This window comes from Atractosteus spatula, chromosome 12 (assembly GCF_055471065.1).
Source record: "Atractosteus spatula isolate fAtrSpa1 chromosome 12, fAtrSpa1.hap1, whole genome shotgun sequence".
Taxonomy (NCBI): Eukaryota; Metazoa; Chordata; class Actinopteri; order Semionotiformes; family Lepisosteidae; genus Atractosteus; species Atractosteus spatula.
In genome coordinates this window covers 2,049,927-2,075,429 of record NC_142717.1, presented here as the reverse complement: position 1 = coordinate 2,075,429, position 25,503 = coordinate 2,049,927, and the positions used below count along the sequence as shown (strand labels likewise).

Sequence of the window (25,503 nt, the reverse complement as noted above, 5' to 3'; positions counted from 1 at the left end):
CCAGCAGGAAGAGAGAACTGAAAAGTGTGTCAGATCTTTGGCTTTTGTAGCACGTGTCGTCTGCAATCGTCTACAATCAGTGAAATGTGAAGACAAAATGGTGATATTGAGCTTTGAACACTTTTGGAAACACGCCTGCCTTCAAGTCAAGCAGTGATGATTCCAGTACAGTATACAACTGCAAAGACAGCACAGTGTGTTAAAAACAGAAAAAGCAATAGAAAACTATTGTTTGGTTGCTTAAGTTAAAAAATAAAAACCCACAGGTGACGCTGTCTGTGTTAATTGGGATCTGTAAACTGGCCTCTGGCCTGTGTCTGAGTGTGCGTGGGCCCTGTGGTGGACTGGTGTCCTGTCCAGGGTGTCTGAGTGTGCGTGGACCCTGTGGTGGACTGGTGTCCTGTCCAGGGTGCCTCCTGCCCAGCACCCACGGTCTGCTGGGATGTTGCTCCAGCTGACCACAACCCTTCGATGGACTGCGAGCTGACTGAAAAAAGCTAGAGCATAAATGCATACATACATATTCCCCCCGAAGGCCTGGATATCCCTTTGGTCCTTTGGGTCCCTCTTTACCTGCCAGCAGATTCTAGACACCAACAACACATGAAAAACCTTCAATACACGACTCCCACTTACACATTCAAGGCCCAGCAGAATACTTCACTAGCTTTTACACTTGTCTGCGATAAAAGTTGAAACCATTGGCCCGTCAGCTAGCTGATACTTTGGTCTTCAGGAAAAAGAGGTAAGACGTCCTTTTGCATTGTTTACGGGAAACGCTTTCTCCTCTTGGCCTGATTTAAGTCATTCTGTTTCTTTATTCTGAATAAATGCGCTTAAATCTTAATGCCTTACACACCATTCTGTCAGACGAGTATTGACTTTTAGCCAGGTTTTAATTACAGACAGTCAATGAGAAGTAAAGTCTTCTTAATAAGACAGCAATTATTGTGCTGACGTAGTAGATACAATGTATTGAATTACAATACACATGCATTCTAGGGGAAGTCATTCTCTCAATGGTTTTTGTTTTAAAAGAGTGACTACACTTTTGCTGCCAGTCTTTGTGCACCATTATCACCCCTATCCTCCCTCGGCCAGTGGTCACTCTTTCGCTGCTGCAGGTGCACGACGGCCAGGCTGCCAAAGAGACCAGCCGGTCTGTAGCTCAAGCACGCAGTTCGGAGCAGAAGATCTTACATCATCTCCTCGGTCTCCCGGCAGCCCCTCATCGCCCTTCAGGCCCGGGAACCCCCTGACGCCCTGTCGGGAACAGAAGGAGCGGATGCAGACTCAGGGGCCTGGCTGCAGACTGCAGGCCGGCCTGTTGTTTGTGTTCTTTGGGGCGAGTGCAGCAGCGTGTTTCAAACACTTGTCAACAGGAAACTGTGTGGGGGGATATTGGAAGTGCACTGTGCTGGAGTAAAAGTGTCTCCAGTCCTTTTCAGTCTGGGATGTTTAGTTTTGAGAAGCACTATTTATAACCACAGTATTGAAGAAGCAGTGAAACACAAAAACTTTAAGAAGACTTCAATTTATTTGTCCGTGTTTGTGGCGTTTGTTTATGTCATGCCATACGTCAGTGGCTATGACATTTCTCAGCACAATTGCTCAGTTGTTACAGCTGTCGTGTGTAGCAGGATCCGCCAATTAAAAAAAATAAACTTTTTTGCTTAGACTTTTCTGATCTTGTTCTGGCAAAAGTATAATCACACCAGCGTGAAATGCTTGTTTTGTGCTCTCACTCCTAAAGACTGCAGTTAATGCGGTAGAGTGTGAAGCTGTACAAATGTGGACCTTGATTCTCTACATGACACCATGCTACAATGCCCATGTCTAATTGTTGCAATTCTGAACTTTACCTTCAGGCCTGGGGGTCCCCTTAATCCTGGAAATCCCTAGAGAAGAAACAAATAAATTACTATGATGGTCCATTTAAATCAAAACCTTTTACTGCACATCTTTAATTTTTAGGTTTTGACTTCCCAAAAAACAGCGTTTTATTGTTATTCACTGGCTTTACACTGTTAACTGTTGTGATATTGTAAGAACATAAGAAAAATGACTAACGAGAGGAGGCCATTCAGTACCTTTGGTAGTTAGTGACTAACTGATCTCCTCTGTTTTTTTCTTGAAAGAAGCCAGGGTTCGAGAGACATGGCTGAGTGGCCTGTTTCATACTTTCTCATCCCTTTGTGTAAAGAAGTGCCTCGTATTCTCAGATATAAATGCTGTTTCACTGCTGAAACTGAAGACGTCCTCTGGATTGACAGTGTCTGTGCCCTTGAGGACTGAGTACTTGGATACAAGGTCCCCTTGTAGTCTTCCCTGCTGGAGACTAAAAAGATTAATCTCTTTTATCTTGTCGGTGTAGGTACTATACGAACCTAAACTTTTAAAGTGACCTAATGTGACAAAGCCTTTGCAGAAACACTTTGAGATAGTGCTTCTCGCGAAATGGCACTCTAAAAAATTAAAGAGGAGGACTGCTCATGGATTGAGAGGTGACCTGAAATCCTGGATATCCCAGTATTCCTTGTCCTTGTACACCATCTTCTCCCTGATAAAAAAAAGTACAACAATGATGTAATTAACTGAACAAAGATAAACAAAGAGGTTTGAAGTAAAAAAGTAGACTGTATGAATCAGTGCATTCAAAATTTAAGTGCAGTACACTAAAAAAATTCAAACCATCCATAAGCTGAGGACAATTTACTGCCTTGTGGATACAGTATCACTTTTGAACTTGTTTTGAAGTGTTGTCATTAAATCCGTAGCATCCATTTTCTAACTTCTTTATCCACAACATGGTTCCTATCCTAGAAGGAGTGGGTATAAGGCGGGGTACACCCTGGGCAAGACGCCAGTCCATCGCAGGGCACACACAGACACACACACTCACACCAGGGCCTATTTCCTCCCCCACCCCACAGCCCAGACACATGCTGGCAGGTTAGTTGTGTTCTGGGAAAACCGGCCCTGGTGTGAGTGTGCGTGTGTGGCCTGCGATGGACTGGTGTTCCACTTAGGATGTACCCCGCTTGTATCTGTTGCTTGCTAGTCAAATTCCCAGGCTCCCCAATGACTTTTTGTACTGGATAAAGTGCTCAGAATATGGATGGATGTATTTTAATTTCATCCTCCTTTTAGGACTTGGCTATAAATATACTGAGACAATAAAGAAATGTGTCTTTTTCACAGCTATGCTCTTCTAACGTACTACATAACCTGCGGCCCTTCTCGTATAATCCATTGCAGAATAGTGGAAACAGCTCTTCAGTTCTTTAATTGTTAATTAGCAATGGCCTCTATGACAGGAAGGGGCTGGCTGCATCAAAGCACTAAAACTCTAAACATCTGAAATAAATCAGATTGCAAGGGCCTTATGCTGAGTAGCCACCCCTGCTAAATTCCAATGAAGTCGAATGACTCAACTGAAATTATTCAGAAATTTTCTCTGATAATAAAAGAAATATTTAATTTAAAATAAAGCTCTATATGTTGTTACACACTCCAGGCAAGAAAGTGCGGAAAATAGAAAGAAGCAGTAACCTCATCAGGGTGTATTCAGAGCAAGCTGCTTCATTTCCATGATGACCAAGATATTAGTACAGCACCCCCAGAGGCTTGCAGGGCAATGAGAATGGAGCTCTCAGGTGCAGTAGAAGAACGAAGAATCACACTTACTCGTTCACCTGTAGGTCCTGGCTCTCCCACAGGGCCTGGCTGGCCCTTTGTACCTGTTGTGCCCTGGGATTAAAACAAAAATGACAATGTGACAGTAATCACCCTTTACACACTGTACCTGTGTGACGGGTATCAGTGGAGAGCCAATAACTGGCAAGTATCAGGGTGTGTTGTTTAATTTCCTCTCCTTTCTGTCCCTTATTTCTAAACAGGCCTCTGTGGATTGCATGATGTCTGAGGGCTTGTATTGATGATTGGCAAGTACTGGGCTGTGCATGTTGCCTTATGGGCATCTAGGCAAACCGTGGCAATGGCTGCCACTGGGCTAATTCAACGAGAAAGCAGGAGCTCTAAAATGAAAGAAGGAGTGATAAAGAACAGTAGATAAGATAAAGATCAGTAGAGCCTTTGCTGACCAAGAAGTGGACAAGGGGGAGTAGTGTCAGGTATACAAGGTGTATGAGTATAAGATGCCGAATGAGTGAAAAGCATCCATGTTGTTTGTGTTTATGAACGAGTGGCACAATCCAGTTCAAAGTGGACCGGCAGATCGCTGGAGTTATAGTCCTGTAGCTGACGGCAGGCTCAATACGAACCCACTCGCTACGTCTACCTACCTCTGCCCCTGAAGGGCCCGGTTCCCCTTTGTAGCCCTTCAAACCAGTGACTCCATTTTCACCCTCAGAAAAATAAAAAGGAGGTATGAGACGCGGAGGCACAGCTTTCAACGGCACACGTGTTTGAACAGCTCTGGAAGATTTTGAAAAGACACTTACTCTTGACCCGATCAAGCCCGCGGGCCCCTCGTGCCCTGGTGCCCCAACGGGGCCAGCAGTTCCCTGAAAAAGAACAAACACGCTAACTCAAACTGAGCAAGTAAAGGTTCACTCCACGCCGAAGAGAGAAGAGGAGAAACACAACGTTTCGGCTGTGGAGTCTTCTTCGGGTGACCCGAACGTGGTGTTTCTTTTCTTCTCCTTTCAGCGTGCAATAAACCTTCACTTGTTCCATTGTAGCCTACACCTGCCGACGCAGCTGCCTACTTGAACTCACTCCAGCTGAAAGCATTCAGCAAAAATCCCTTGCCTTCCACCTGCTGCTCTGACATTGATTCTTCAGCTCCCTCTTTTTCAGTTCACTTTTCAGTAAATGAGTCACCACTAACAATAAAGGCTGGATAAATGTCCTAAAATTGTGTTCAGCCAAGTACAGAGAGGTCAGGGGTAATAGACACTTGATTACACATCTTTTGGGGGTTCACCACAATGAATACATTTGGGAAATATGTGTTGGGTTACATACTGTATCAGGTCCTATTGTCCCCTAGTCCCCCAGAAGTCCTGTTATTCCCTCTACCGCAGTTAACACTATCAAAGCTCGGCAAGTGAGGTTTTTTGCAGGGGTGGCTGCAGCAGGGAAGCCCGGCTGCACTGTCACTATGCTGGCAGGCTGGGACACGGGCTAACAGGTAAAGTAGCTCAGCTCACGTGACGTGTCGTGTTCCGTGTCTAAGTATTTTCACTTCTTTAGTTTTTTTTATCTAAAACACTGGAATGTACACTGTCAATCCCTGGAGAATGTGTCTGTAGTCTGTCTTGTTCTGTGGTTCCTTCTCCCAAGGGGCTGGGCTTTAAATACATTTAATAAAAATAAGGAATTGTTCACGAAATTGGGCGGGATTTACCTTGTCGCCTCGAACACCTCTGACCCCGGCCGGGCCTCTCAGTCCCTTCTCTCCTTTTGCTCCCTAGTAGAAAACAAGGAAAAGAGTTCCATCCTGGGAGTTTTTACTTTCCTTTTCCACAGCTTTGTGTTGTACAGGCAGAGTAATAGGTCTTTTTCTTCGGAATACAATACCAACAGACAAGATATATGAAGAACACAATATCATTTAAACAATACTAGCAGGCATGGAAACATGACAAACAGGAACTGAAACCAATTTACTGTAATTGAAATGTCTGTATACATTTACAGAATAATTCCTTATATATACATATTTCAACGGCTTCCAATTTCTATATTGGTAAAGTAAAGATATATTAGGAAGACCATAAACCAGATATGGCAGTTTTGTCTGTCTATACAGATGTCAAAGAGCAAATCATTTTTAAAATGAATAATGATCAGCATCCTTTTTGGCTGTTGGTGTTTACCAACCCATTCTAAGTAGTTGACATAACAATGAGAACAGCAAACAGCATGAAAGGTACAATTTTTAAAATAGATTTAAACATGTTCAAAAAACAATCTGGAAAACATTTTTAGCTACGCTCATTTGTTCTGTAGAGTGGATGTGAGTGTAGTGCCAAGAGTGACAAACAGATCTTTTTCATTCGCTTCATCGTTCTTAAATTACCAGTGGCTACAGACCCGGGAATAACAGAAGTACGTGATTGGTCTGGTGAAGTACCAGATGAGAAGGAAGTCTGGCAGAGGGCTTAGTGATGAACTGCTCCTGGCCCTGAGAACTACACACGTTTGTAGTTTTCATCATCTCTTTTCAGTGAAGGACCTAATTAAACAGATTATTTGCCTAACTGCGTGTAAGGCAGCCGCTGTGTCTGGGTTTGCGCTGTGGGTGTGCGGCTCGGGGAAGGAGAAAAAGCACAGGCGTTCACAAATGACAAAGAGAAAATGATTTTTACAGGAAGCCCAGTGGATGTGACCACCAGCTGCTTCTTAAACAAATTCAGCAGTCTTTTTTAACTGCTTTGTTGGTAATGAAGCTGTACTGGTAATGAAGACCCACTGAGAATTTTTAATGAAAGCCATTGTATAACATCAAGTAAGAAGAACTGTTGCTCAAGTAATTTATACCGTTCAATTTTAGGAGTCCATACATGCAAGGTTCATAACCACAGTAAATGTTTTGTTAATCTGTGTTAAAACAAGCCTTTGGGTTATTGTATTTGATGAAAAGCATTCACTCTTCATGGATGTCTTTATCTACTTGATTTATGTACCTTTTTCCCAGGAGCTCCTGTGCTGCCAAAATCCCCCTATTAAAAAAAAAACAGAAAAGATAGTTTTCAAAGGAAGTCTTGGTTGCTTCTTGGTTGTGACAGGAGGCATGAATTGGGCCGATTTGATCTTTTTAATAAGGACTGGATGCCAATTTGTTATTACTCAGTTTTATGATTCCTTTTCAGTTTTAGAAATGAGTCAAATTAATCAACATGGTCCACACCTGAGATTTCCCTTGCCCTCTAAAAGTCTTGCCGGTGTTACATGGAAATGAACACAAAAGCAGGGTGTAATAGTTCAACAAACCACAAACATACCATACATATTCTCAACTTGTTTAAAAACATCTTGACAAAAACGGCTGTTATTGTATATCCTTGATGTCTGTTATGTAAATTATATTGCTTATGTTTAGCTCCAATGGCTGTGGACGGCCCAGCAGAAAGAACACATGCTGTCATTGTTTCATTGATCGTCTTCATTACAGACACAGAGAGGCTGGTTGCTGTGCATGAATGAAAACAGATCCTAAAGAAGATGGTAGGCAGAAAGGACATACAGTACATATTTCCTACTTTGCCATTTAGCTTAACCTACTTATTTATGGTTTGCTGTAGGATTAGGGAAAGCAATGATACTTACATCATCTCCTCTGTCCCCTTTATTTCCTTTCACCCCTGCTGGCCCTGGATCCCCCTGGAGTTATCACAGGAACATCCGATCAGTGGTGCAGTAGGTGAGAGGAGAAGGAGAACATACAGGACATCTTGTTCTGAGCCATTTAATGATGCAAAGGCTCCAGTTATCAGTCCTGCAATTAACTGATGTGAATTGAAACTCAAGCTCCCCGGTCCTGAAGAGTTCTCTGAAAGTCCAAAGCGAAGCGCACAAACCACTACATCTCAAACGGTAAGATAAAAGAGTAGACAGAAGTTCAGTAGGTTGGTAAAATTCTGATTATGAGGAAACGAGCCAACTAATATAAAGAAAGGAATGTAAAGTACTTAATATTTTAGCACTTAAGGCTGTAATGTTTAACTTGCTAGGTTGAGGAACTGACAGTCCTGGCTGAAGATCAGCCTAAATACTCTCTCTTACAGGGAATGAGCCGGGGAGACAGCTGCAAGGGTGTAATATTCTGTATTTAATATCTATTCTGTATAATTATTCCTAACACTTACATGCTATAAATATATTCTTCTTTTATTCTTCTTCTTCTGATTATTATTACTACTACTACTTGTGGCTTAAAGTGCCATGTGTTGCTGCCTTACCTTGGGGCCAGTGCTTCCAGACACTCCAGGCAAACCTGCAGAGCCAGAGATCCCCCTCTCCCCCTGCAGAAGGACGAAACACTTTCAGTGGAGTTTTACTGCTCCAGCCTCCACGCATGGGAGGAACACGCCCCTGGGCAAATGTCTCAGGCGTCTTAGACATGGTCGGGAATTACAATCTATGTATGTCATAAGGGGACCCAATGAAAATATTCAAAATCCTCAGAGGCATTGCTCAAAAGACAGAGGATGATTTTTTCAGAACGAACAGTGAAACTTGAACCGAGAAGTCACAAGTGGAAACGACACGGAAGTGCATATACAACCACAGACAAGGGCTGTGGGAGTACAGAACAAGTTCTTATTGAAACCAGGAACCCGGCTCCTTTTTCGAGAAGCAGCTGGATGAGATCTGTGGACCAATTAACTCTCAACTCCCGAAAGGGCCGGAGGGGTTGAATGCACCCCTCCTAAAGATCTCTTCAACAACTCGCTCAAAGCCTCCGCTGGTGTGTCCAGCTGTTGTAACAGCTTATTCATGGTACTGCAGCAACCCAGCTTGAAGTACAAGCAGTCAGGCTGGTCGTTTAAAATCTTTAATTCACATTGATCAAAATCTTTTAAAAACATGACCCCAGCAGGTCAAAGTAAACCACGCATGTGTTTTCTGAATGACTGGAGAAATATCCGCCACTTCAGTTTCCTGAATTTCTTTTTTTGACAAATTTGGAAGCATAAATTGAAACATCACATATTTAGAAAAAATCTGCAATTATCTGGGAGCAATATGTTCCTGCAATATCCAGTACGCGCCATCTTGCCATTTTTCATTCATTTAGGTAGACGCTGTAGACGCAGAATGTACAGTTGCATTTATTGGCCATCAGTTTAGTTGATTCAAGAGAATGAATAAATCAGGAAACTTATGTTTTAAGTTGTCATACTGAAAAAAAACTTTTTACCCTACACCATAAAATATAGAACTACTTCAAAGAGATATCATGATGTATGGTAAAAACTGGTTTGTACAAAACATTACCTTTTGTCCTTTAGCACCGAAGGGCCCTGAATCTCCTTTTTGTCCAGGTGGACCAGGCTCACCCTTCAGAAAGCAAGAAAATAAGCTTATAGTTGTGGAAAGGAAATTCCTGTTTCAATCATTTATCATGATCTCACAGTTCCTTAGAAGTTAAGAAAATTCACAGGAAAGGACTGGTGCCCGTTCCCCATAAGAATGATTCACTAAGATTCACTAAGAGCCACATTTAAATTATACATTTACTGTGCACGGCCACCAGAAATAACTACTGTTTTAATCTGCAGTGTGTGTGGAGAAATAAAATATGATTAAAACCAGAAATAGCAGTACAGTACATCAAAACCTTACCGAGTGCCTCACCCCGACAAGCTCAGTCATCAGGCAAGCTGTTTCTGTTTCAAGTCATCAACAATGCCAGCACTGTGCCCTCTTCAGGCAAATGTTAGCATGATATTATTTTTTTGTTAATCTGGAATTAAGGCCAGTTGTGTGTGTTTTTAGGTTTTAGCTACGATCCCTGAGTGTCCCGAGAGCCCTTGCTGACTAACCGGCTGCGCTCGGCCAGGTGGGGAATCCCAGTGCCATGAGCCGGGCTTGAACCCGAGACACCTGCAGCATGGAACTCAACCAAGCTTTCACATCCCAGCTATTTCTGATTAACAAGCGGTAGTGTGACTCAAGAAGGAAGCAGTACAGAAAGAAAGCAATCTGTGAAGACAGTTTTACTACACTGTGAATGCGCCCAGGTTCCCTTGTGTCTAATCAACTCGCACGATCCTGTTTTTCTTTATCACATTGTCACATTCAGGGAATGTCGATATGTATTTACTACACATGACATTGTTCTCAGTATCTGTGGATTTCAACAGCACTACATCTAACCGCCTAAAACACAGGGAACAAATGTTGAAAAGAACAGACACTTCTGTCGGTTCTATCAGTTACATAATTGTATGGTATCAATTGATTTTAAAGCATTTTTAAATAAAACATTTATGTATTTTACTACAAATACTTTCTAAATAATGAATCGAATGAAAATGAGAAGAACAATGAGGGAGAAATTAAAAATATTCATTTGAATAGTGAATCCTATGACATTTATTCCAGAAGTGCTATGCTTAACTACAGTGATATAAGATGATCACAATGAGAAATCTAATCTAGATTCTAGAAATACTGATTTCCTATTTTTTAACAACTACAACAATAAATAACAACAACAACTCTCTATTTAATATAACGCCTTTAAAAGTAGCCTCTCAAAGCGCAATGTAGCGCTCAGATTGCTGGATGTCACAATGAAAAAGGCATCTAGACAGGTACCTCTAAGTTTAATTATTTTCTTTTTTCACAGTTCTGATTGATAATGTTTATTGGAAATAAACTTTCAACCACTGTCGTTATTTCAACTGTATACAGCAACTGTATTTTTTTTACAATTCTTGACATAAGATACATCCCCGAATTGCACAGGAAGAAAAGCTGTTAATCTTCTATTCACGGAGCTCAGAGGGGAAAAGGCCAAGATCTGGACTGTGTACACTTACGTCAGGCCCTTCATCTCCATCACACCCTGGCAGGCCTGGGGGGCCTGTCTCTCCCTGCCCAGACAAGGGAAGACAGAAGAACACATTAGAGGTGCAGCTCACTGCAGCTACCTGAGCTCATCCTGGTTTTCGTAGTGTTAAACCGACTAGACTCCCCCTGGATGGGACCACTGTCCATCACCGGAATCACCCCCCAGCGGCGCTGATCCCCACTTACACAGCTGGGCAGACTGGACCCACCGGGGTACAGCAGCAGTCTGCCGCAGGGACTTGAACCCTAAGCCATACACAGGCGGGCCCCCATTAAAATGCCCAGGTTTAAAAATCCCAGCTCTCAGGGTTAGGACCCGGAGAACTGTGATGTTGAGCAAAGCAATGTAAACAGGGGAATTACCCCCCCATAAAAATGATGTAAATATGGAGGTTGTGAACTATAAGGGTGTAAACGTTGCCCAATGCGATTTAAAGCAGGAGGCATTTCCCATAAGAAGGTGGAAACCAAATAATCAAATATAGTAAGAGGGTACTGTTATAAATCCAGGTTACCTTTTTACTGTAAATAATGCGATTTACAGAGAAAATGACTTGAGTTGCATTCCCAACATACAAATGTCCCCACATATTGCTCTGTTGTTGCTTTTGGCACAAGAAACATACAGTTCAGTTTCTCAAATAACACAGCTGAGATCCCAACTGGAGTCATAAAACACCAATGGTATTTTCACCCTAATAAAACTAACAAAACAATTAAAATGCGCAATTTAGTATTTCAGTCACACATTCATTTGAACAAATTGACAGATTCCCATCTCGGTGTTGCTGTCCATAAGCATTACAGTCTTAATTACGTCTGTAATAAAGTCATTTGGAGTTTTTAAGCTTTGGTTGGTTTTTGTATTTTTCCTGATATCAGATCCATTTCAGACCCTTACTCACTTTTTTGAAAAGTAACCAGTTAAGGAACAAACCTGAGAAGTAATACTGTATAAAATTCAAAACGGATGTGTTAAAACTGAGCTTGGCCTTCCTATCTCAGATATTTTTAGCTGTTGTAATGAAAGGTATGTGGAGATACAAACCATAGCTCCATCTTTCCCATCAACACCATTTGCTCCTTTTTCTCCCTGTTAAAGAGAAATACATGCAAGAATATTAGTTCACACTGAGAGCATTTAGCCTGCACAGGTATTGGGCAGACATGGTAGGAAGGTGTCTCCAGTGTCCAGGGTCTTCTGAGATACCTGGTGAAACCAATACAAGTCACTGATAAACTAAGAGTAATTTTGTAAAAGCACACCATTTATTTGGAGTAAAGTACTGATGTCATTTTGAAAGAGACGGAATACAACTTGAGTTTTTCCTGTACTTTAAACTGTCCTGGATGTTTTTTAAAGAATATTAGACAAACAACTGAAGTAGCTTCACGTTCAAAAGTGTTCATTCTTACATTTTGTGTTCAGCGTGTGTCGTAAGCTTGTGTAAAAATGAAAAGATATCATAAGATACAAGCTGAAGATTGCTGGAAAGAATAAACCGCCCAGAAAACGAATGCACATACTAACCTTTTGTCCAGAAAGTCCTCGATGGCCCTACAGAAAACAGAGTTAAATAGTTGTTATCAAACTTGTCTGATTAGAAAAAAATAAAGGTGACTGCTTGGTATATTTTTTTCTGGTGACTCTCTGAGCGATTGAAAGCCCTCTGTAAATGCACAATCAGCTATAGTTGTGTATATGTAGCTGCCATATTATTTGTATAAATGTTTGGAATTCGGCAGTACTGTCTGACCTTACCTTTTCACCTGGGGGGCCTTTATCGCCCTGTAATGAGAAGAAGGTTGATCTTTAACATGGTATAGAACAGCACAAATTAAGACAGGCTGGTGAGTTGTAACAAAATACAGCAGTGCGCGGAACTTCCTGGCACGACTCTTAAAGGGAGGCATGCAAAGATAAAGATCTTGATCCAGGGGAGGCTGTTAAAAGCTGTGCTTTATTTTTCATTTGTCACTGGAGAGTTTATAAGCGCAGAACACTTGTGAAATAAACCACATAAGCAATGAACACTATTGAAGAACTTGCGAGCACCTACCAAAAGCTAGCAAATCAGAGGTACTGAGGTACAGAGGTACTTTTCTGTTCTTTTAACCTAATAGTTAAAATAATAATAGGACCATCTTTCTTCCTGGGTGGTACCTAAACTAAATAAAAACGAATTACCTTTTCTCCCACATGACCTGGGGAACCCTGATCCCCAAGAATTCCCTGTAAGGATAAAGGTAACAGGTCGTCACACACAGTCAAATCGATTTGGCCCTAATGCGTATGAAGAAAATACTCTTCTATAAAAAATAGCAGTTCAGTACTGTAGACCTTACAAGAACTCGGTTCCTACGGTTTCTGTAATTCCCAGCACACCACTGGGTGTTTTTAATTTTTATGTTTTACGTTCTGACACAAGAGGCAGCAGGCAGTGGTTCTAGGTAATATGCCCCTGTCTATACGGTATGTGCTGAAAGGTTTTCCATTTTGGTGTTGCAAATAGAGCTTCTTTGGGCTTTTTATTAATGAGTGGGGTGTCTACAGCCACATCTAATCACAGTGAGATCCCATTAGAAAAGTAACTAAACAAATGTTGTCCAGTCTCCATAGTAACATACCTAAAAAGGCCAACATGTGACTAAACTAAACTTCAGTGGATAAAATACACTTTAGTGCCTAAATAAAACATTTGAGATGTCTGTCTGATGAATGATAACACTCATAGGAGACATAGGTGAAGGATTCCACCTACTCTAATGTCTCCGGTACTTGATCTGTCAAAACCCTTTGGTTAAGTGCCTACTACAGCATCTGTATTGCCTAATTTTCAAATCAGAAATCGGAAAACCAATTATTTAGCAGGCCAAGTGCCACACACAGAAATTAGTAAAAAAACAATTTTACGCTTTATATCAAACAACCACAATAGTATAATACCGTAAGTTTTCATAACATACATCCTTGAAAGCCCATACGAGGTGTGTTCACATACACTGTACACAGGCTTATCTCCATGTATCACTAGGAATAAAATATTTCAACACACCTTTGGTCCAATACCTCCGGGCTTCCCAGCAATACCTTGTCTTCCAGGTGTCCCCTACAAAACAGTATTGAGCTAATGAACCATTTATTTTCACTTGTTGACTAAGTTTGGACTCCAACCTACCTAGAGCTCAAAGGCATTGCTCTCTTCATGGTGGGGGGGGGGGGGAGGGCATGTTGGTCCTTTTTTGTGTATATGTTTTTTTGTTGTTGTTGAATCATTAGGTGTGACATTCAACAGCTTAAATCGCCTCATTATCTGTGCCCACTCAACTCATGCAGCAGTTAAAACCACTTGGGCAAGTTGTGGTAAGTCGTGAATGATGAATTACAACATTTAATCAAAATCGTGATGCCCCACTCATGTGAGTTAATGTGAGAACTACTGTAGTGTTTCCTAAATTAAAAAGTGGTATATATTCTTTAAGTCTGTTAATCCAAAGCTGCATAAATAGAGTATTACCTGTGCTTTATTTTTGCAAAACATGGATGCATAAAAAGTGATGTATTTCTATGGCTTCTAGAAATCTAAGGGTTTCCTGTCATGTGACAGCATAAAGGTTACCCTTTACAGTCTATGCAAGCCACTGTCCGAAACACCTGGGCTCAGTTAGGGGGACCCCCTGACACCCCACGTATGTCAGAGGGGAAAATCCGCATTACTAGTCCCAGAATTATGAGCATCCACATTTTAAGATTGACAGGACTGGCCAGAATCAGACTTCATCTCTAAAAAAAATTAAACTCTACTCCATCCTTAGCCTCTACTTGTTTGTGCGTGCTTAACGCAGAGCACCCCACTCTTATATAGTGCACGGTTCCAGTTCATGTACCTTCAGATACATCCAATCCAGTACAGTTTACATTTGACATGGAAAAGCATTTCTAATTCAACAAATATTTTACCAGATATTTTTATATACTGTATGTTTCTGAAATACATACAAAAACAATCCGTAAAATATATTGTGAAATATTTAGTGCAGCATTTTTATATTAATAACCATCAATATTTCAGATGTGATTTTCTGACTAAATACTTAATAGATTGTGCAGTAGATATCTATTATACCTTATGTCAGAATTCAATTTAGAGGTGATAATCATACCAGAGGTGAAAATGTTAATGGATCTGTGCTTCCATCAGTTTCAAATATGTTTTTTAAATCTTGTGAGAAACTCCTGAATACTTGATGCGTCCAAGTGCTTATTGCCAAATTCAAGTTGACTCCAAACCATGCGATCAATTTTCTTCTCATAAACATACTTTTGTCATAGACAAGACTTATCATTGCCCACCAAAGTTTTGAAACGACAAATCTTCAGCTTCATTAAAGGACTTTCCAAATTCCTCAAATTGTGGCAGGAACCCAATATGGCAGCCAAACCATATGACTGACTATAACTTTCAAACTGATACAACATGCATGAACTCTGAAGCATGATTTCCTGCCATGCGGTTGAGATTTCATAGGTATTTGAAAATACCAGTAGAGGCAAAAACTAAAGAAGAAACAATCCTGGCAATATCAACTCAGTTCCAAGAATTGTGATGGCTGCCCCCCAAATAACTGCAGCAGATCTGTCAGTTCATAAAAGACAAGCTAAGGTTGTGGCCTGTTTTATGGCCCAAACCTGCATTTTAAGACTAAAACCCAAAACTTTTAAAAGCTGTGTATTACACAAGGTGTCTAAAAATACCAATTATGATGCTTTGAAGGAAGGACTAATTTGGCTTTAATGCCACATTCCTACACTAATTACGTATACTTATACATTTTTTAATGCTCTTTTAGCCTTGGGAGTAAGGTTCGCTTGTACAACAGCAAAAAAAAAAGTCTTAAGGGATAGTCTGTGTAAATCAGCCCAGAAGCAATGACTGTTTTACAACACAGCTGTTCTGCGTGTACTTGAGTAACTGCTGAAAGAGTTCCTGTAGGACGTTTACATCCCATTTACTCTTTCTTCACAGCCCCTTTATCTTATCATCGTGACAGGTCCGATTCACGGCTCTCTTTACTTCAGGAAACACGCCAGCTCTTTGATTAGGTCCTTAGGTTCTCGACCTCCAGTTTTAGCAAAGGATGCAAAAGAAACTCTTCAAGATGTTTTAATGACTTCACAAATTTCTGTTAATATTCTTATCAATTCCACTTGAGCTTTGTGTCATAAATCTTTAGACCACTTTCCCTGAGCTTGATTCACTTCCATTTCCTCATGTATTTTGTCTCATAAGAAGTTATACCAGCTGGACTGGCTGGAAATCTTCTCCGAGATTAAAAATTGGACGATAGGGTTGTCTGTACTTTACCGCTTCTCCGCTGTCACCAGCAGGTCCAGGAATTCCTATTCCAGCCTGCAAGTTCAAAAGAAAGACCCTTATCAGCAGACTGCTTTGGCTTCTCAAATAAATCACTGATACTATGCAAAGAGATGACTGCTTCCAAGCCCAAGTCCAGATCTTTACCTTGCATTCGTATGTGCAGCACTGCAATGGAAGACAAGTATATGATCAGATAATAAGTTTACGATCATTATTTTTTACAGGTTATTATGTCAATGCAATTCATGTACTGTATATGATATGCACAGTGCCATAATATGTATGCTAAAATAGAGAGCTGAACAATTTTATACTGAATTGTTTGTCCACATAAAATACAACATGATTTAAAAACATGCACTTATTTATAGTACAAACAATATAAACCATGGCACACATATATACAGTAAATGCACCATTGAAACACTTTATATGCTACAGTACATGTTCATTCATCTTTACTTAACTCCAAGTGCATCCTACATGACATGAACTAACATTCAGCTTAAAGATCAGTATCTTTCCAAAATCCACTCAAACGCTGTAGAACAGTTCTATTCTCTGCCTGCCCCCGAAGCGGAATGAATCGACTCACCAGAGGCTCTGATTCCTTGTACTGCAGGAAGGGAGACAGAAGAGACACAATCAGTAGGACAACATGTTAACCGTGGGAAATCCACTCTTTTTATCGGAACGAGGGCCACTTACAATGGTGGAGATGATGGTGTTTATGGTGTTTTTTACCACAGCTGGGTTCTCGCTAGTGGCCGACAGGTTGAGTCTGTACTGAACATCAGTTGCAATGGAATTCAGTCGGTTATCCTGTGTCAGAAGCAGAAGACTCAGTCCTGATACAACTCTTTTTCTGTTGATGATGCAACGCATGTCTAACCTGTGGTCTTTACGTAGAAAGACTATAACCTTTTAAAACAATCTTCTGCAATTTAATAGATGGCATTATACTGTAGCCACATTGGAGGAAACGTAAGAAGTTTGCGCGGTACAAAAACTACATATCTCACCTCTGTGGTATTAAAACAAACCTTAGATTTTGGCTATTTAAAATATTTTACTTTACTAAGTCAAATTTCACCCTTAAATTTTATATTCATCCAGGTTGCTAAACTGTTCTAATACTGTACACTGTATATTTTCCACATTTTCACTGCAATATCACAGATTACAGCAATACTGCATTGTAACTGAAACACCGGAACTGTAATATATACAGTATATACAAACATTAACTGTGCTTGGCAGGGTCTCCCATCTTATGATATCCTTCGTACTTAAGTCACCTGCAGTTGTCTAGACATTATCTTTGCAGATAACATACCCCTCTTGTTAGCAGGGGTCTCTGGTACATACAGTTCAGCAGCTCTTCCATTCAGAGACAGCTTGTCCTTGTGTATACCACCTTGCTAATGAACAAAAACCAGACACAAGATAATATCAAATATTTCCCCATTTGATGTAATTCCAATCTGAGTTCGTAGTTGTTATTGGGTGGATGTAACTGACTAAATCCATTGGGATTCTATAGCTGAGCACGGCCACCAGCGACGGAGGTCTTTCTCGGCACCAGCGGCCTGCTGCATGGCAGTCTCTGCACATACCAGATGATCAGGAGAAATGGCCACACCGAAGATTTTAATATCCATTCCTTTCGCTTCGGTGACTGCATAGCCGATTCCCCCACAGGGCTCCTTGTAGCCATCGAACGGATGCCCATCTGTTACAACAACCATGTATTTGTTACCATGGAAAGGTGAGCTCCTGAAAGAAAACAGATCAAGACCTGAATTGGTAAACAACAGAACTGCAGTGTTGTCAGAAATATCAATTATTTAATACATGGCATAAAAGGATGTAGCAGCATTTTGTGGTGCAACTGTTGTACTGCAACAGGAAAGCAAACTATCATTATGTATCAGTAGAGAATATTAGTTACAAGGAAACAATAATTGTCGTATGATTTAGAGGACAGTGACTTTCTCAGGGAAGTGGTCACAGTTCTTCTCTTTCATGTAGTATACTGTATAATACTCTCCTTCCGAATGAGAAGACCTTGCGAGGATTTTGAATCATGATCTAAATAATTGACATCCCTTTGGGCAGCTGTGTGCTGAAGGTGGTAAGCTTTTACTTCTATAGTTTTGCAGGTATGTGCCCTAAGAAGAAGTCTGAGAAACTAAATTGATGTTATCAGGTGCTTGGAAGAAGCTCTACTGCTTGAGGGATTATATACCCCATATGAGCGCATGAAGATCTCGGTTGTAAATCACCTTGACAAGACGCTGAATAAAGACACCACTTACTGAGTGAGAGGATTGCAGTCCTAACTCAGTATTCAAGGTCTGAACGGGGAAAAGGGGGTTCAGTAGCTATGAATAATTTGTGTTAGTCATATTGTAGTTAAGATCATACCTCCATTGAAAAAATAAAATTAAACTGTATCAAGGTCAGTGATTCATTTTGCAAATACACCTCAGTATCAACAGTTATATTTGTAGTATTACCTAATCAACATAGTTCTTTAGCAATACTTGCTATAAAGTAAACCCAATAATAATTGAAAATGTTATAAAACTATTTTTTTGTGTAAGCTGATTTGAAATGAAGAATGTGTCAGACAGAAAGGGGGTTCATTTAAAATGTCCTGAAGTTATTGCAATGCTCAGAAAATATAAAAGAATATTTGACTTTTTTAACTTTAGATTACAAAATGGTTTCAGGCATATACAGTAGGTGTATATGCTTATTCAGTCAAAAGAACAAAACTAGCCTTAAATGTTGATTAATGGCAGTAAGTAATTCTTTAGACAGTAATCCTTCAGACAATAGCACGGACAGTGTCTTCTATTTGATTTATTTTATTGATCCCAACAATATTGTGAGGTACTTCCAAAAATGAAATAGTTGAGAATCAATGTGATTTTCTTTTCAAAAAGCCCTTTTTAAAAGAATTTGTCTCTTTTTAAAGTTCCTGCCCATTGTAAACTTTTCCACGTTTTACAGAACTGATGTTAAGACCTCAGAAGATGTTGGGGTTCTCAGTCCTACACACACCTCTTCAGGATTGAGAGTAAGTGCAGGCAGGAGACAAGAGGCTTGGGTTACCCTGACATCAGCTGCCCTGTGGCCACAGCAATGGCGCAGTCGGTGTGTGTGCCTTTTCCAATGTAGCGCACATCTTGGATGGCCTTCTTCAGCTTCCAACTGCCTGTGGCCATACTGGTGAGCTCACTCATGATCTTGACCTCATCGCTGTAGTGAAGAATCCCTGCATTCCAGGTCAGGTTGCGATCACAGCGGTAATACCTGTGTTCAAGATCGAAAGAGGAATGTAGAGATTATCAGGCGAGATCAGCAGTGGTGACACAGCCACTCAGACAAAAACAGCCTGCTCCACACTACGTAACAACTGTAATAAGAGAGGAAAATGCAACAGCCACGTAATATCCCAAAATTTAGCCGTGTATTCCTTTGAATTGGAGTGAATATTAATTAATGCAAGTTCACTCTATAGTGTAAAGAGGTCTAGCTGATGGTGAGTATGGGATCTATCTATAAATGTATGTATCTATATACTGTATGAAGTGGTGCTCACTCAACCATAGAGACTGCTTCAATGTTTGTGAAGCTGAACAACACTGATTCGTTAGTCAGGAGATCATAATTTATAGGAAAGCTCATGATGGCTTTTCTAAAGCAATTACATTGTAAAATGAAAAGGTGGCATCAAGAAAAACACATTTGGGATAACCTCTGTCTTTGGGAGAGGCATTGCTCCATTATTAAGGATGTTATGAAAGGAAGGTTGTTGAGCTGTGGAAGACATATACAGCTCATCAAAAGAATTGGTGAAATTCTTGTCAAACGTGGGAATGAAAACCTACTTTGGTTCCTACAAAGCTTTAAAAATGTGTGTTTCCATGGTAAAATGCACATCTGGACAGAGAATTTGAAATGTCACAATGACTATGCTAAATCAATCTGTCCTATGACTTTTTTGAAATATCAGCTGCCTGTCAGGTATTAATTGTATGACATTCAACAAGAAAAACATGATGGTGTAACACAGATACTGTACGCTTGTCGCAAATGCAAAAAATTCAATTCAAAGCAACGGTAATTTCTAAATCTTCACAGACAACAATAGCTAAGAATATTACTTTGTTATGTGTAGCTAATACTAAATTAACAAAAATGAGGGTTATTATTGATCATGTACAAACCTGTTGTTCAGCTGGTCCACAAAGTCCAAAGCGAACTGTTTAATCTTCTCAACAAAAGAACCGTATGGCTTGACTCTCAGCGCCACACTCTCAGAGGTGTCCAGCACAATGTAGACATCAGCAGGACATTCTAAACAGAAAGACCTCCACAGATCACAACCTTTCAACGTTACATACACATATCAAGAAATTGACAATTTCTTCAATCCTAAAAGTTAATCAGTGTACTTACAATATTAATTGCCTTACTCACTGACTTACTGTATTAATGAACATGTAGTTAGCTCCATTGGACTTGCATTCGTAACCAAGTATTCTAATTGGCTTTATTATTGCTTCTGCATGTTATCTATCTATGAAAAACTATAATGGTCCCAGCACTGAACCCAGTGGGACTCCTATTCGTCCAGCCAAGATACTTCTCATTTTACTATTACTCTCTGTTTCTTGCTTTTTCCTTTCTCCAATATGAAGTTAATGCTTTTTTCCAGATATAGTTATCTGAAGGACCTAAGAGGTTCAATGGTAGTAGCCAATACAGTTTAATAAATAATATGAATGTCTTGCTTTGAAGTTGCAAATAGTTTTTGCTGTATTACATTATTTTACTAGCTCAATACCAAAATGTGGAAGTCCACCTCTGCAAGAAAGTGTATTAGTTGCTACTGATTTGTTAATGCGAAATAACTGTCCTGCTTAATACATGGGCCACAAAACAGAGCAAGATAAATGAGGAGTTTCATGTCTAATTTATTTCAAGATTATCCTTTACTTATAATATATTCTATAGGGAATAGTTTCTGGCATATTTGGAAGGTTTTATGAATGGCTTGTAGATAAATACATATGTTTTTAATAAATATAAAACAATTTTCGACAGAGCGTAGGCGCAACGGTTTCTGGTTTTAAATCCATGTGTTGTAGATTTACGGTATTTTCTAACACGCTTGTATCTTTTCCCTCAGTTACTGGTTCATCCAAGCAGTAGCCGGGAAATCAGTTTGGCAAAGAACAGATGAATTAACAAGGAAACCCACGCTACATACAGTAAGGGCGGAGACTCTGTCTTGAGACAACTCTAATGGTAAAGAAATTACCGGAGTACAGTATTAAATAAGGACAGCAGAAATGTAATTAAAAGGTAATGAAAACTGGCTGATTATTTGAAAAATGTGCTCATGCCACATTTTCTAGGACTATGTGAATTTAAGTAGTTAAAAAGTATCAAGGAACCAGACATTGTTCAAATATCGATAGATGTCTTCCTCTTATACCATCTATTGGTACAGATCTGTTCAGACGCTATCAATATTATTTTCCCTTACTTTCTCCCATCTGTTTAAGGCATTAAACCAAACACAAATCAGGGCTCAAATGCACATTTATTACTCCCTGCCTTTTATCACGTCTTTTTCTATTCGAGAAACTGTAAGTAACACTGCTGTTAATGTGTTGAGTGCTGTGTCTTCTGACAGAATTCTGCGACTTTGTTAGCTGCGAAGTCACTGCTGTATCAGTGAGAAGTTCACAGTACTATTTAAGCGCGTAAGATCTAAAGTTTATTTGATTACCTTACCAGGGGCTGATTTTCTGTAATAGCTTTACCAATGCGTTTCCACTTTATTGAACCCCGGTGATTAGTTAACACTTCTAAGAAGACAATTCTCGCCTCCTCGGCGTCTTTTCATGCAAACTGTTCAGGTCAGTTATAGTAGCTTCTCTGATCTTTCAGCACGTTTATTGGTAACAGGGGGTACACATCATTTGTACAAAAAGTGAAAGTGTGCGTCTTCAACAAAAAGCAGATTTTTTAAATAACTCTTTTTTTGTCGTTGTTTCATTATCAGCTGAGTCAAATCAGGAATGAAAGCGCTGGCTGGCTCTACTGTATCTTGCTTTTTTTTATCAGATGTTAGTCCTGATTAGGAATACTGTACGTCTGCCCCACACCAGGCAGGGGCTAGGATTACGGCAGCGGTCCTGTGTATAGTGCAGTAACAAGACAGGCCGTGTAAACAATGAAACCAATCATACAGCATGAGGAATGAGGGTGTCATGGTCTAATATGTGTTTATGGAAATGGTCTAAATACGTGCGTGACATGTTTAGAAATGTCTGGGCTGGAGCCCAAATCATAGCCATATGCAACATCTCTTACCGTAGAAATTATTTTTCACCTTGAGAAAGCAGTCCGCCGTGTTAACAAAGTACAGCAGGACAGCTGTCCTGAAAAAGGAGATCATGGCGGATGAATTGCCTGCTTCTCTTGGCGTGAGGATATCCTTATAGGTAACCTTTTAGAAAGCATAAAATAAGACAGCGTTTTATCTCAAGAAAAACTTTCATTAAGAGGTATGTTTTTTAAATTTAAAACTACCTTAGTTGTATTAAGTACTTCAGTCTGAACACAGAGCTCTTGACGGCATGTTTTGAACGCCATGCTGGTAATAATTATGATTTTTTAAACATAAATGGAATATAATTACTGCCTAAACCTGCTCTCCTTAATCACTCCTTAAGATTATGAAAGTATATTATTATAATACAATACTTATTATAACATTAGGTTTCACTTCCAACAGTAATTCATATTATTTGTTATTTTTATGAGGACTGTTAAATTCTAACAAAAAACAAAAGTAGATTTTCAATATTTAATAACAAATAAAAACAGTCTTTGGCCTTGGGACATTGCCTGTTTCCAATAACTTTGTACATACTGTATGTCCTACAGCACCTTGTAAAAGCTGTAGAAAATAGTGATTATTCCTATAAAAAAGAATACCTTTATTCTGAATCAAACATTCAATTACAACTACAATCTTAAATATTTCAGTGTATTTTTCAGAGAAGAGCATACACAGAAATGGTCTTACCTTGTTAGCTTTGCATTGTAAGGATTCTTTTCTTCTGCAGCTCCTTACCTCATCCAGGTGAGTGGTTCACTCTCCTCATGCAGGAGAGGGAGGAGAGTCTCCTTCAACACACCCCCCTGGAGTGAACAGAGTCATCTCTTCTCAGGTGTTGGTCTCATCAACATCATCAAACCATGAACCATTACAGTCTTTAAGATACTGTAATAGTCTTTAACATCCCAGGCAAACAGACAAAATATGCATGCACTCCATTTCAACTTTTCAGTGCTGGCTTCAGCATCTGTATTTTCAAAAACTAGTCATTTTTAATGTTTAATGATTTAGTGCATAGGTAGTAGACTTAGAAGACTGTAGGTGATTTGTTACTACATAATTTACCACATTCAGAAGTTTGATATTGCAGTACAAGGACACAAGGCAATTGTAAAATAAAGTGATTGTAAACATCCTGATCAAATACATTTAAATATTGGCAGTGTTATGTGCTTATTTGTTTATTATTTAATTGTTTCTGTTTTTGCTACACCTCGACAGATATCTCCATGATTTAATTAATCTGAGCCATGGTACTTTTGTCTGTGTAACTGCTAAGGTTTGGTTGTGCCTCTTAATGACTTGAAGCCTTAGTGAACACCAGTGTCAGTGAATCTATCATCTGAAAATATATGATGTACACTTATTTTATCCCTGGATAGGAGTGTGTAAAGTATTTGGGCTTTTATGTTGTAATAGGTAATTAAGCACCCACTAGGGAAAAGATGAAGAATTTAATGGGAGGTTACAATTTAACAAATGATGTTCATTGCACTTTACTGTCTATATTAGTTCAGAACATAGTTTGAGGTACGTTGGGCATGAGTGGGCTTGTCTGTGTTTGTGACTTTGATGGTAGAAGTGCACAGATGTTCTTTTTCCTCTTTAGTGGAGAAATGTATGACACTCCCCATCCAGAAAGTTTGGAAATTTGCAAGAGTACTGGCAAACAAGAACATCAGTGCATAAGGAAGATTACAAATGAGACGAGGACATTTGGCCCGTTTAGTAGTTCGTAGCTGATCCAAGCAATTTGTAAAAGGAGCCTTGTTCTTGAAGTTTGTTCCCTACTCCCAGAACTCTTGGCATAAAGAAGTGCCTTCAGTTCTTATTTTTAAAGGCACTTTCATGCTGTTTTTGCTTATGTTTTCTGGTTGGTGTTTCACGGTTCATTCTGAAGAACCCATGGTTCATACTGATGGATACTGACAGACTCTGGGTTGTGGTCTTTATGTCTGTTTTGTAAGATGCCAAACGGAAATGAAAACAAGAGAAACTGCAATAACGTCTCAGTGCCATTTTTTCAACATCCCGAATTACAGTGAGCAGTTTCAATCGAAGGGCACTGCCTCAGAAAGGGAAGAAGATGAGGTTGTGCACAGTGGCTGTATTGTGTGGAATGTCAGTATAGTTGAGTTTGGTTGCACATGGGCCTCTGTGTAGTGTCCCGATCCTGACTGTCCTTATAGACTCTACAACTCACAGCCTAAGTTGCCCATTCTCTGTTTTTTGTCTTCCCCTCTATAGCATGCTGTCAGGAGTAAGCAAAGTCTCACATGTAGCTGCTTGTCTTCAGTTTAATTCCTTCCATTTTGACATAAAGTTTCAATTCACAGGATTCGTGCTTTATCCCATATCTCACTATGTCAGTACCTAAATGAAGCATGGATTACAGCTGTTGTCTAGGTATTTTGATCATCAGCGCTTTAGGTCATAATTTGCTCTTCGAAATAGCAGAGGATTTGATCACTGGGACGAGGTAAGGTGGACCTTGTGAAAAACGTTTTTTAATGCAAAATGCTTACACTGGTCTCATTGTTATTAATCTGTTTGTGAACCAGAGGGAGAGTTTAATACTGAAAGAAGTAATGAAAGTATAGAATTCCATTTTGTTCGTAAATGAACAAACCATGGGTTGTCATGGTTGCACTTTCATAAATAATTAGATTTCCAGATTTTTAAATTACCACAGTACACAGCTGCATTGTTGAATATCAGATTGTAATACAGTATACTGTTTTACCATTTTTTGACATTAGTGGAATTGTGCCAGACACACATCCAAATGATGTCACGCCCTTAGTGAAGATAAGCACAACGTGTGACTTGTAGCCTCACTAAAGATGCAGTGCAGTATAATGGCTACAATAGCATGGTCTCCTAAGTCATTCAATCCAATCAAATCAAACTGCAATCAATCAAAATCAGTATCACTCCTCGCTGACATTTCCCACTTTACAGACACACTCTGAGGCAAAACCAGGTTTATCCCTGAATTAGATGGGGATTTCAAACAGCAGAAATGATTTTCTAGGAAAGGAAACACTTGATTCTCATCAGAAGTCCCTTGTCATCTCCAGATTTAAAAAACAATGTCTATATGCTCCTTTATAGTATTCCTGAGTACTTAAACAAGGAAAATATCTGTCT

At 39.7% G+C, this 25,503-nt stretch overlaps 1 protein-coding gene across 1 annotated transcript in view; it reads right to left on the bottom strand.

The window, feature by feature from the left end:
* Nucleotides 1-22,407, bottom strand: part of LOC148822521 (collagen alpha-1(VI) chain-like) — a 31,177-nt gene extending 8,770 nt beyond the window's left edge. Inside the window, exons 1-20 of the mRNA XM_088929484.1 lie at nt 22,323-22,407; nt 20,165-20,294; nt 19,047-19,247; nt 17,543-17,702; nt 16,593-16,748; nt 16,522-16,542; nt 15,910-15,959; nt 12,737-12,781; nt 12,311-12,337; nt 12,080-12,106; nt 10,518-10,571; nt 9,797-9,852; nt 9,480-9,576; nt 8,968-9,030; nt 7,929-7,991; nt 6,641-6,689; nt 5,372-5,434; nt 4,464-4,526; nt 1,201-1,263; nt 521-586 (exon numbers count right to left, since the gene is read on the bottom strand). Of these exons, the coding sequence (XP_088785610.1) occupies nt 521-586; nt 1,201-1,263; nt 4,464-4,526; nt 5,372-5,434; nt 6,641-6,689; nt 7,929-7,991; nt 8,968-9,030; nt 9,480-9,576; nt 9,797-9,852; nt 10,518-10,571; nt 12,080-12,106; nt 12,311-12,337; nt 12,737-12,781; nt 15,910-15,959; nt 16,522-16,542; nt 16,593-16,748; nt 17,543-17,702; nt 19,047-19,247; nt 20,165-20,294; nt 22,323-22,407 (1,539 nt within the window). The remainder of the gene's footprint in view (nt 1-520; nt 587-1,200; nt 1,264-4,463; nt 4,527-5,371; nt 5,435-6,640; nt 6,690-7,928; nt 7,992-8,967; nt 9,031-9,479; nt 9,577-9,796; nt 9,853-10,517; nt 10,572-12,079; nt 12,107-12,310; nt 12,338-12,736; nt 12,782-15,909; nt 15,960-16,521; nt 16,543-16,592; nt 16,749-17,542; nt 17,703-19,046; nt 19,248-20,164; nt 20,295-22,322) is intronic.
* Between the last annotated feature and the right edge of the window lie 3,096 nt (nt 22,408-25,503).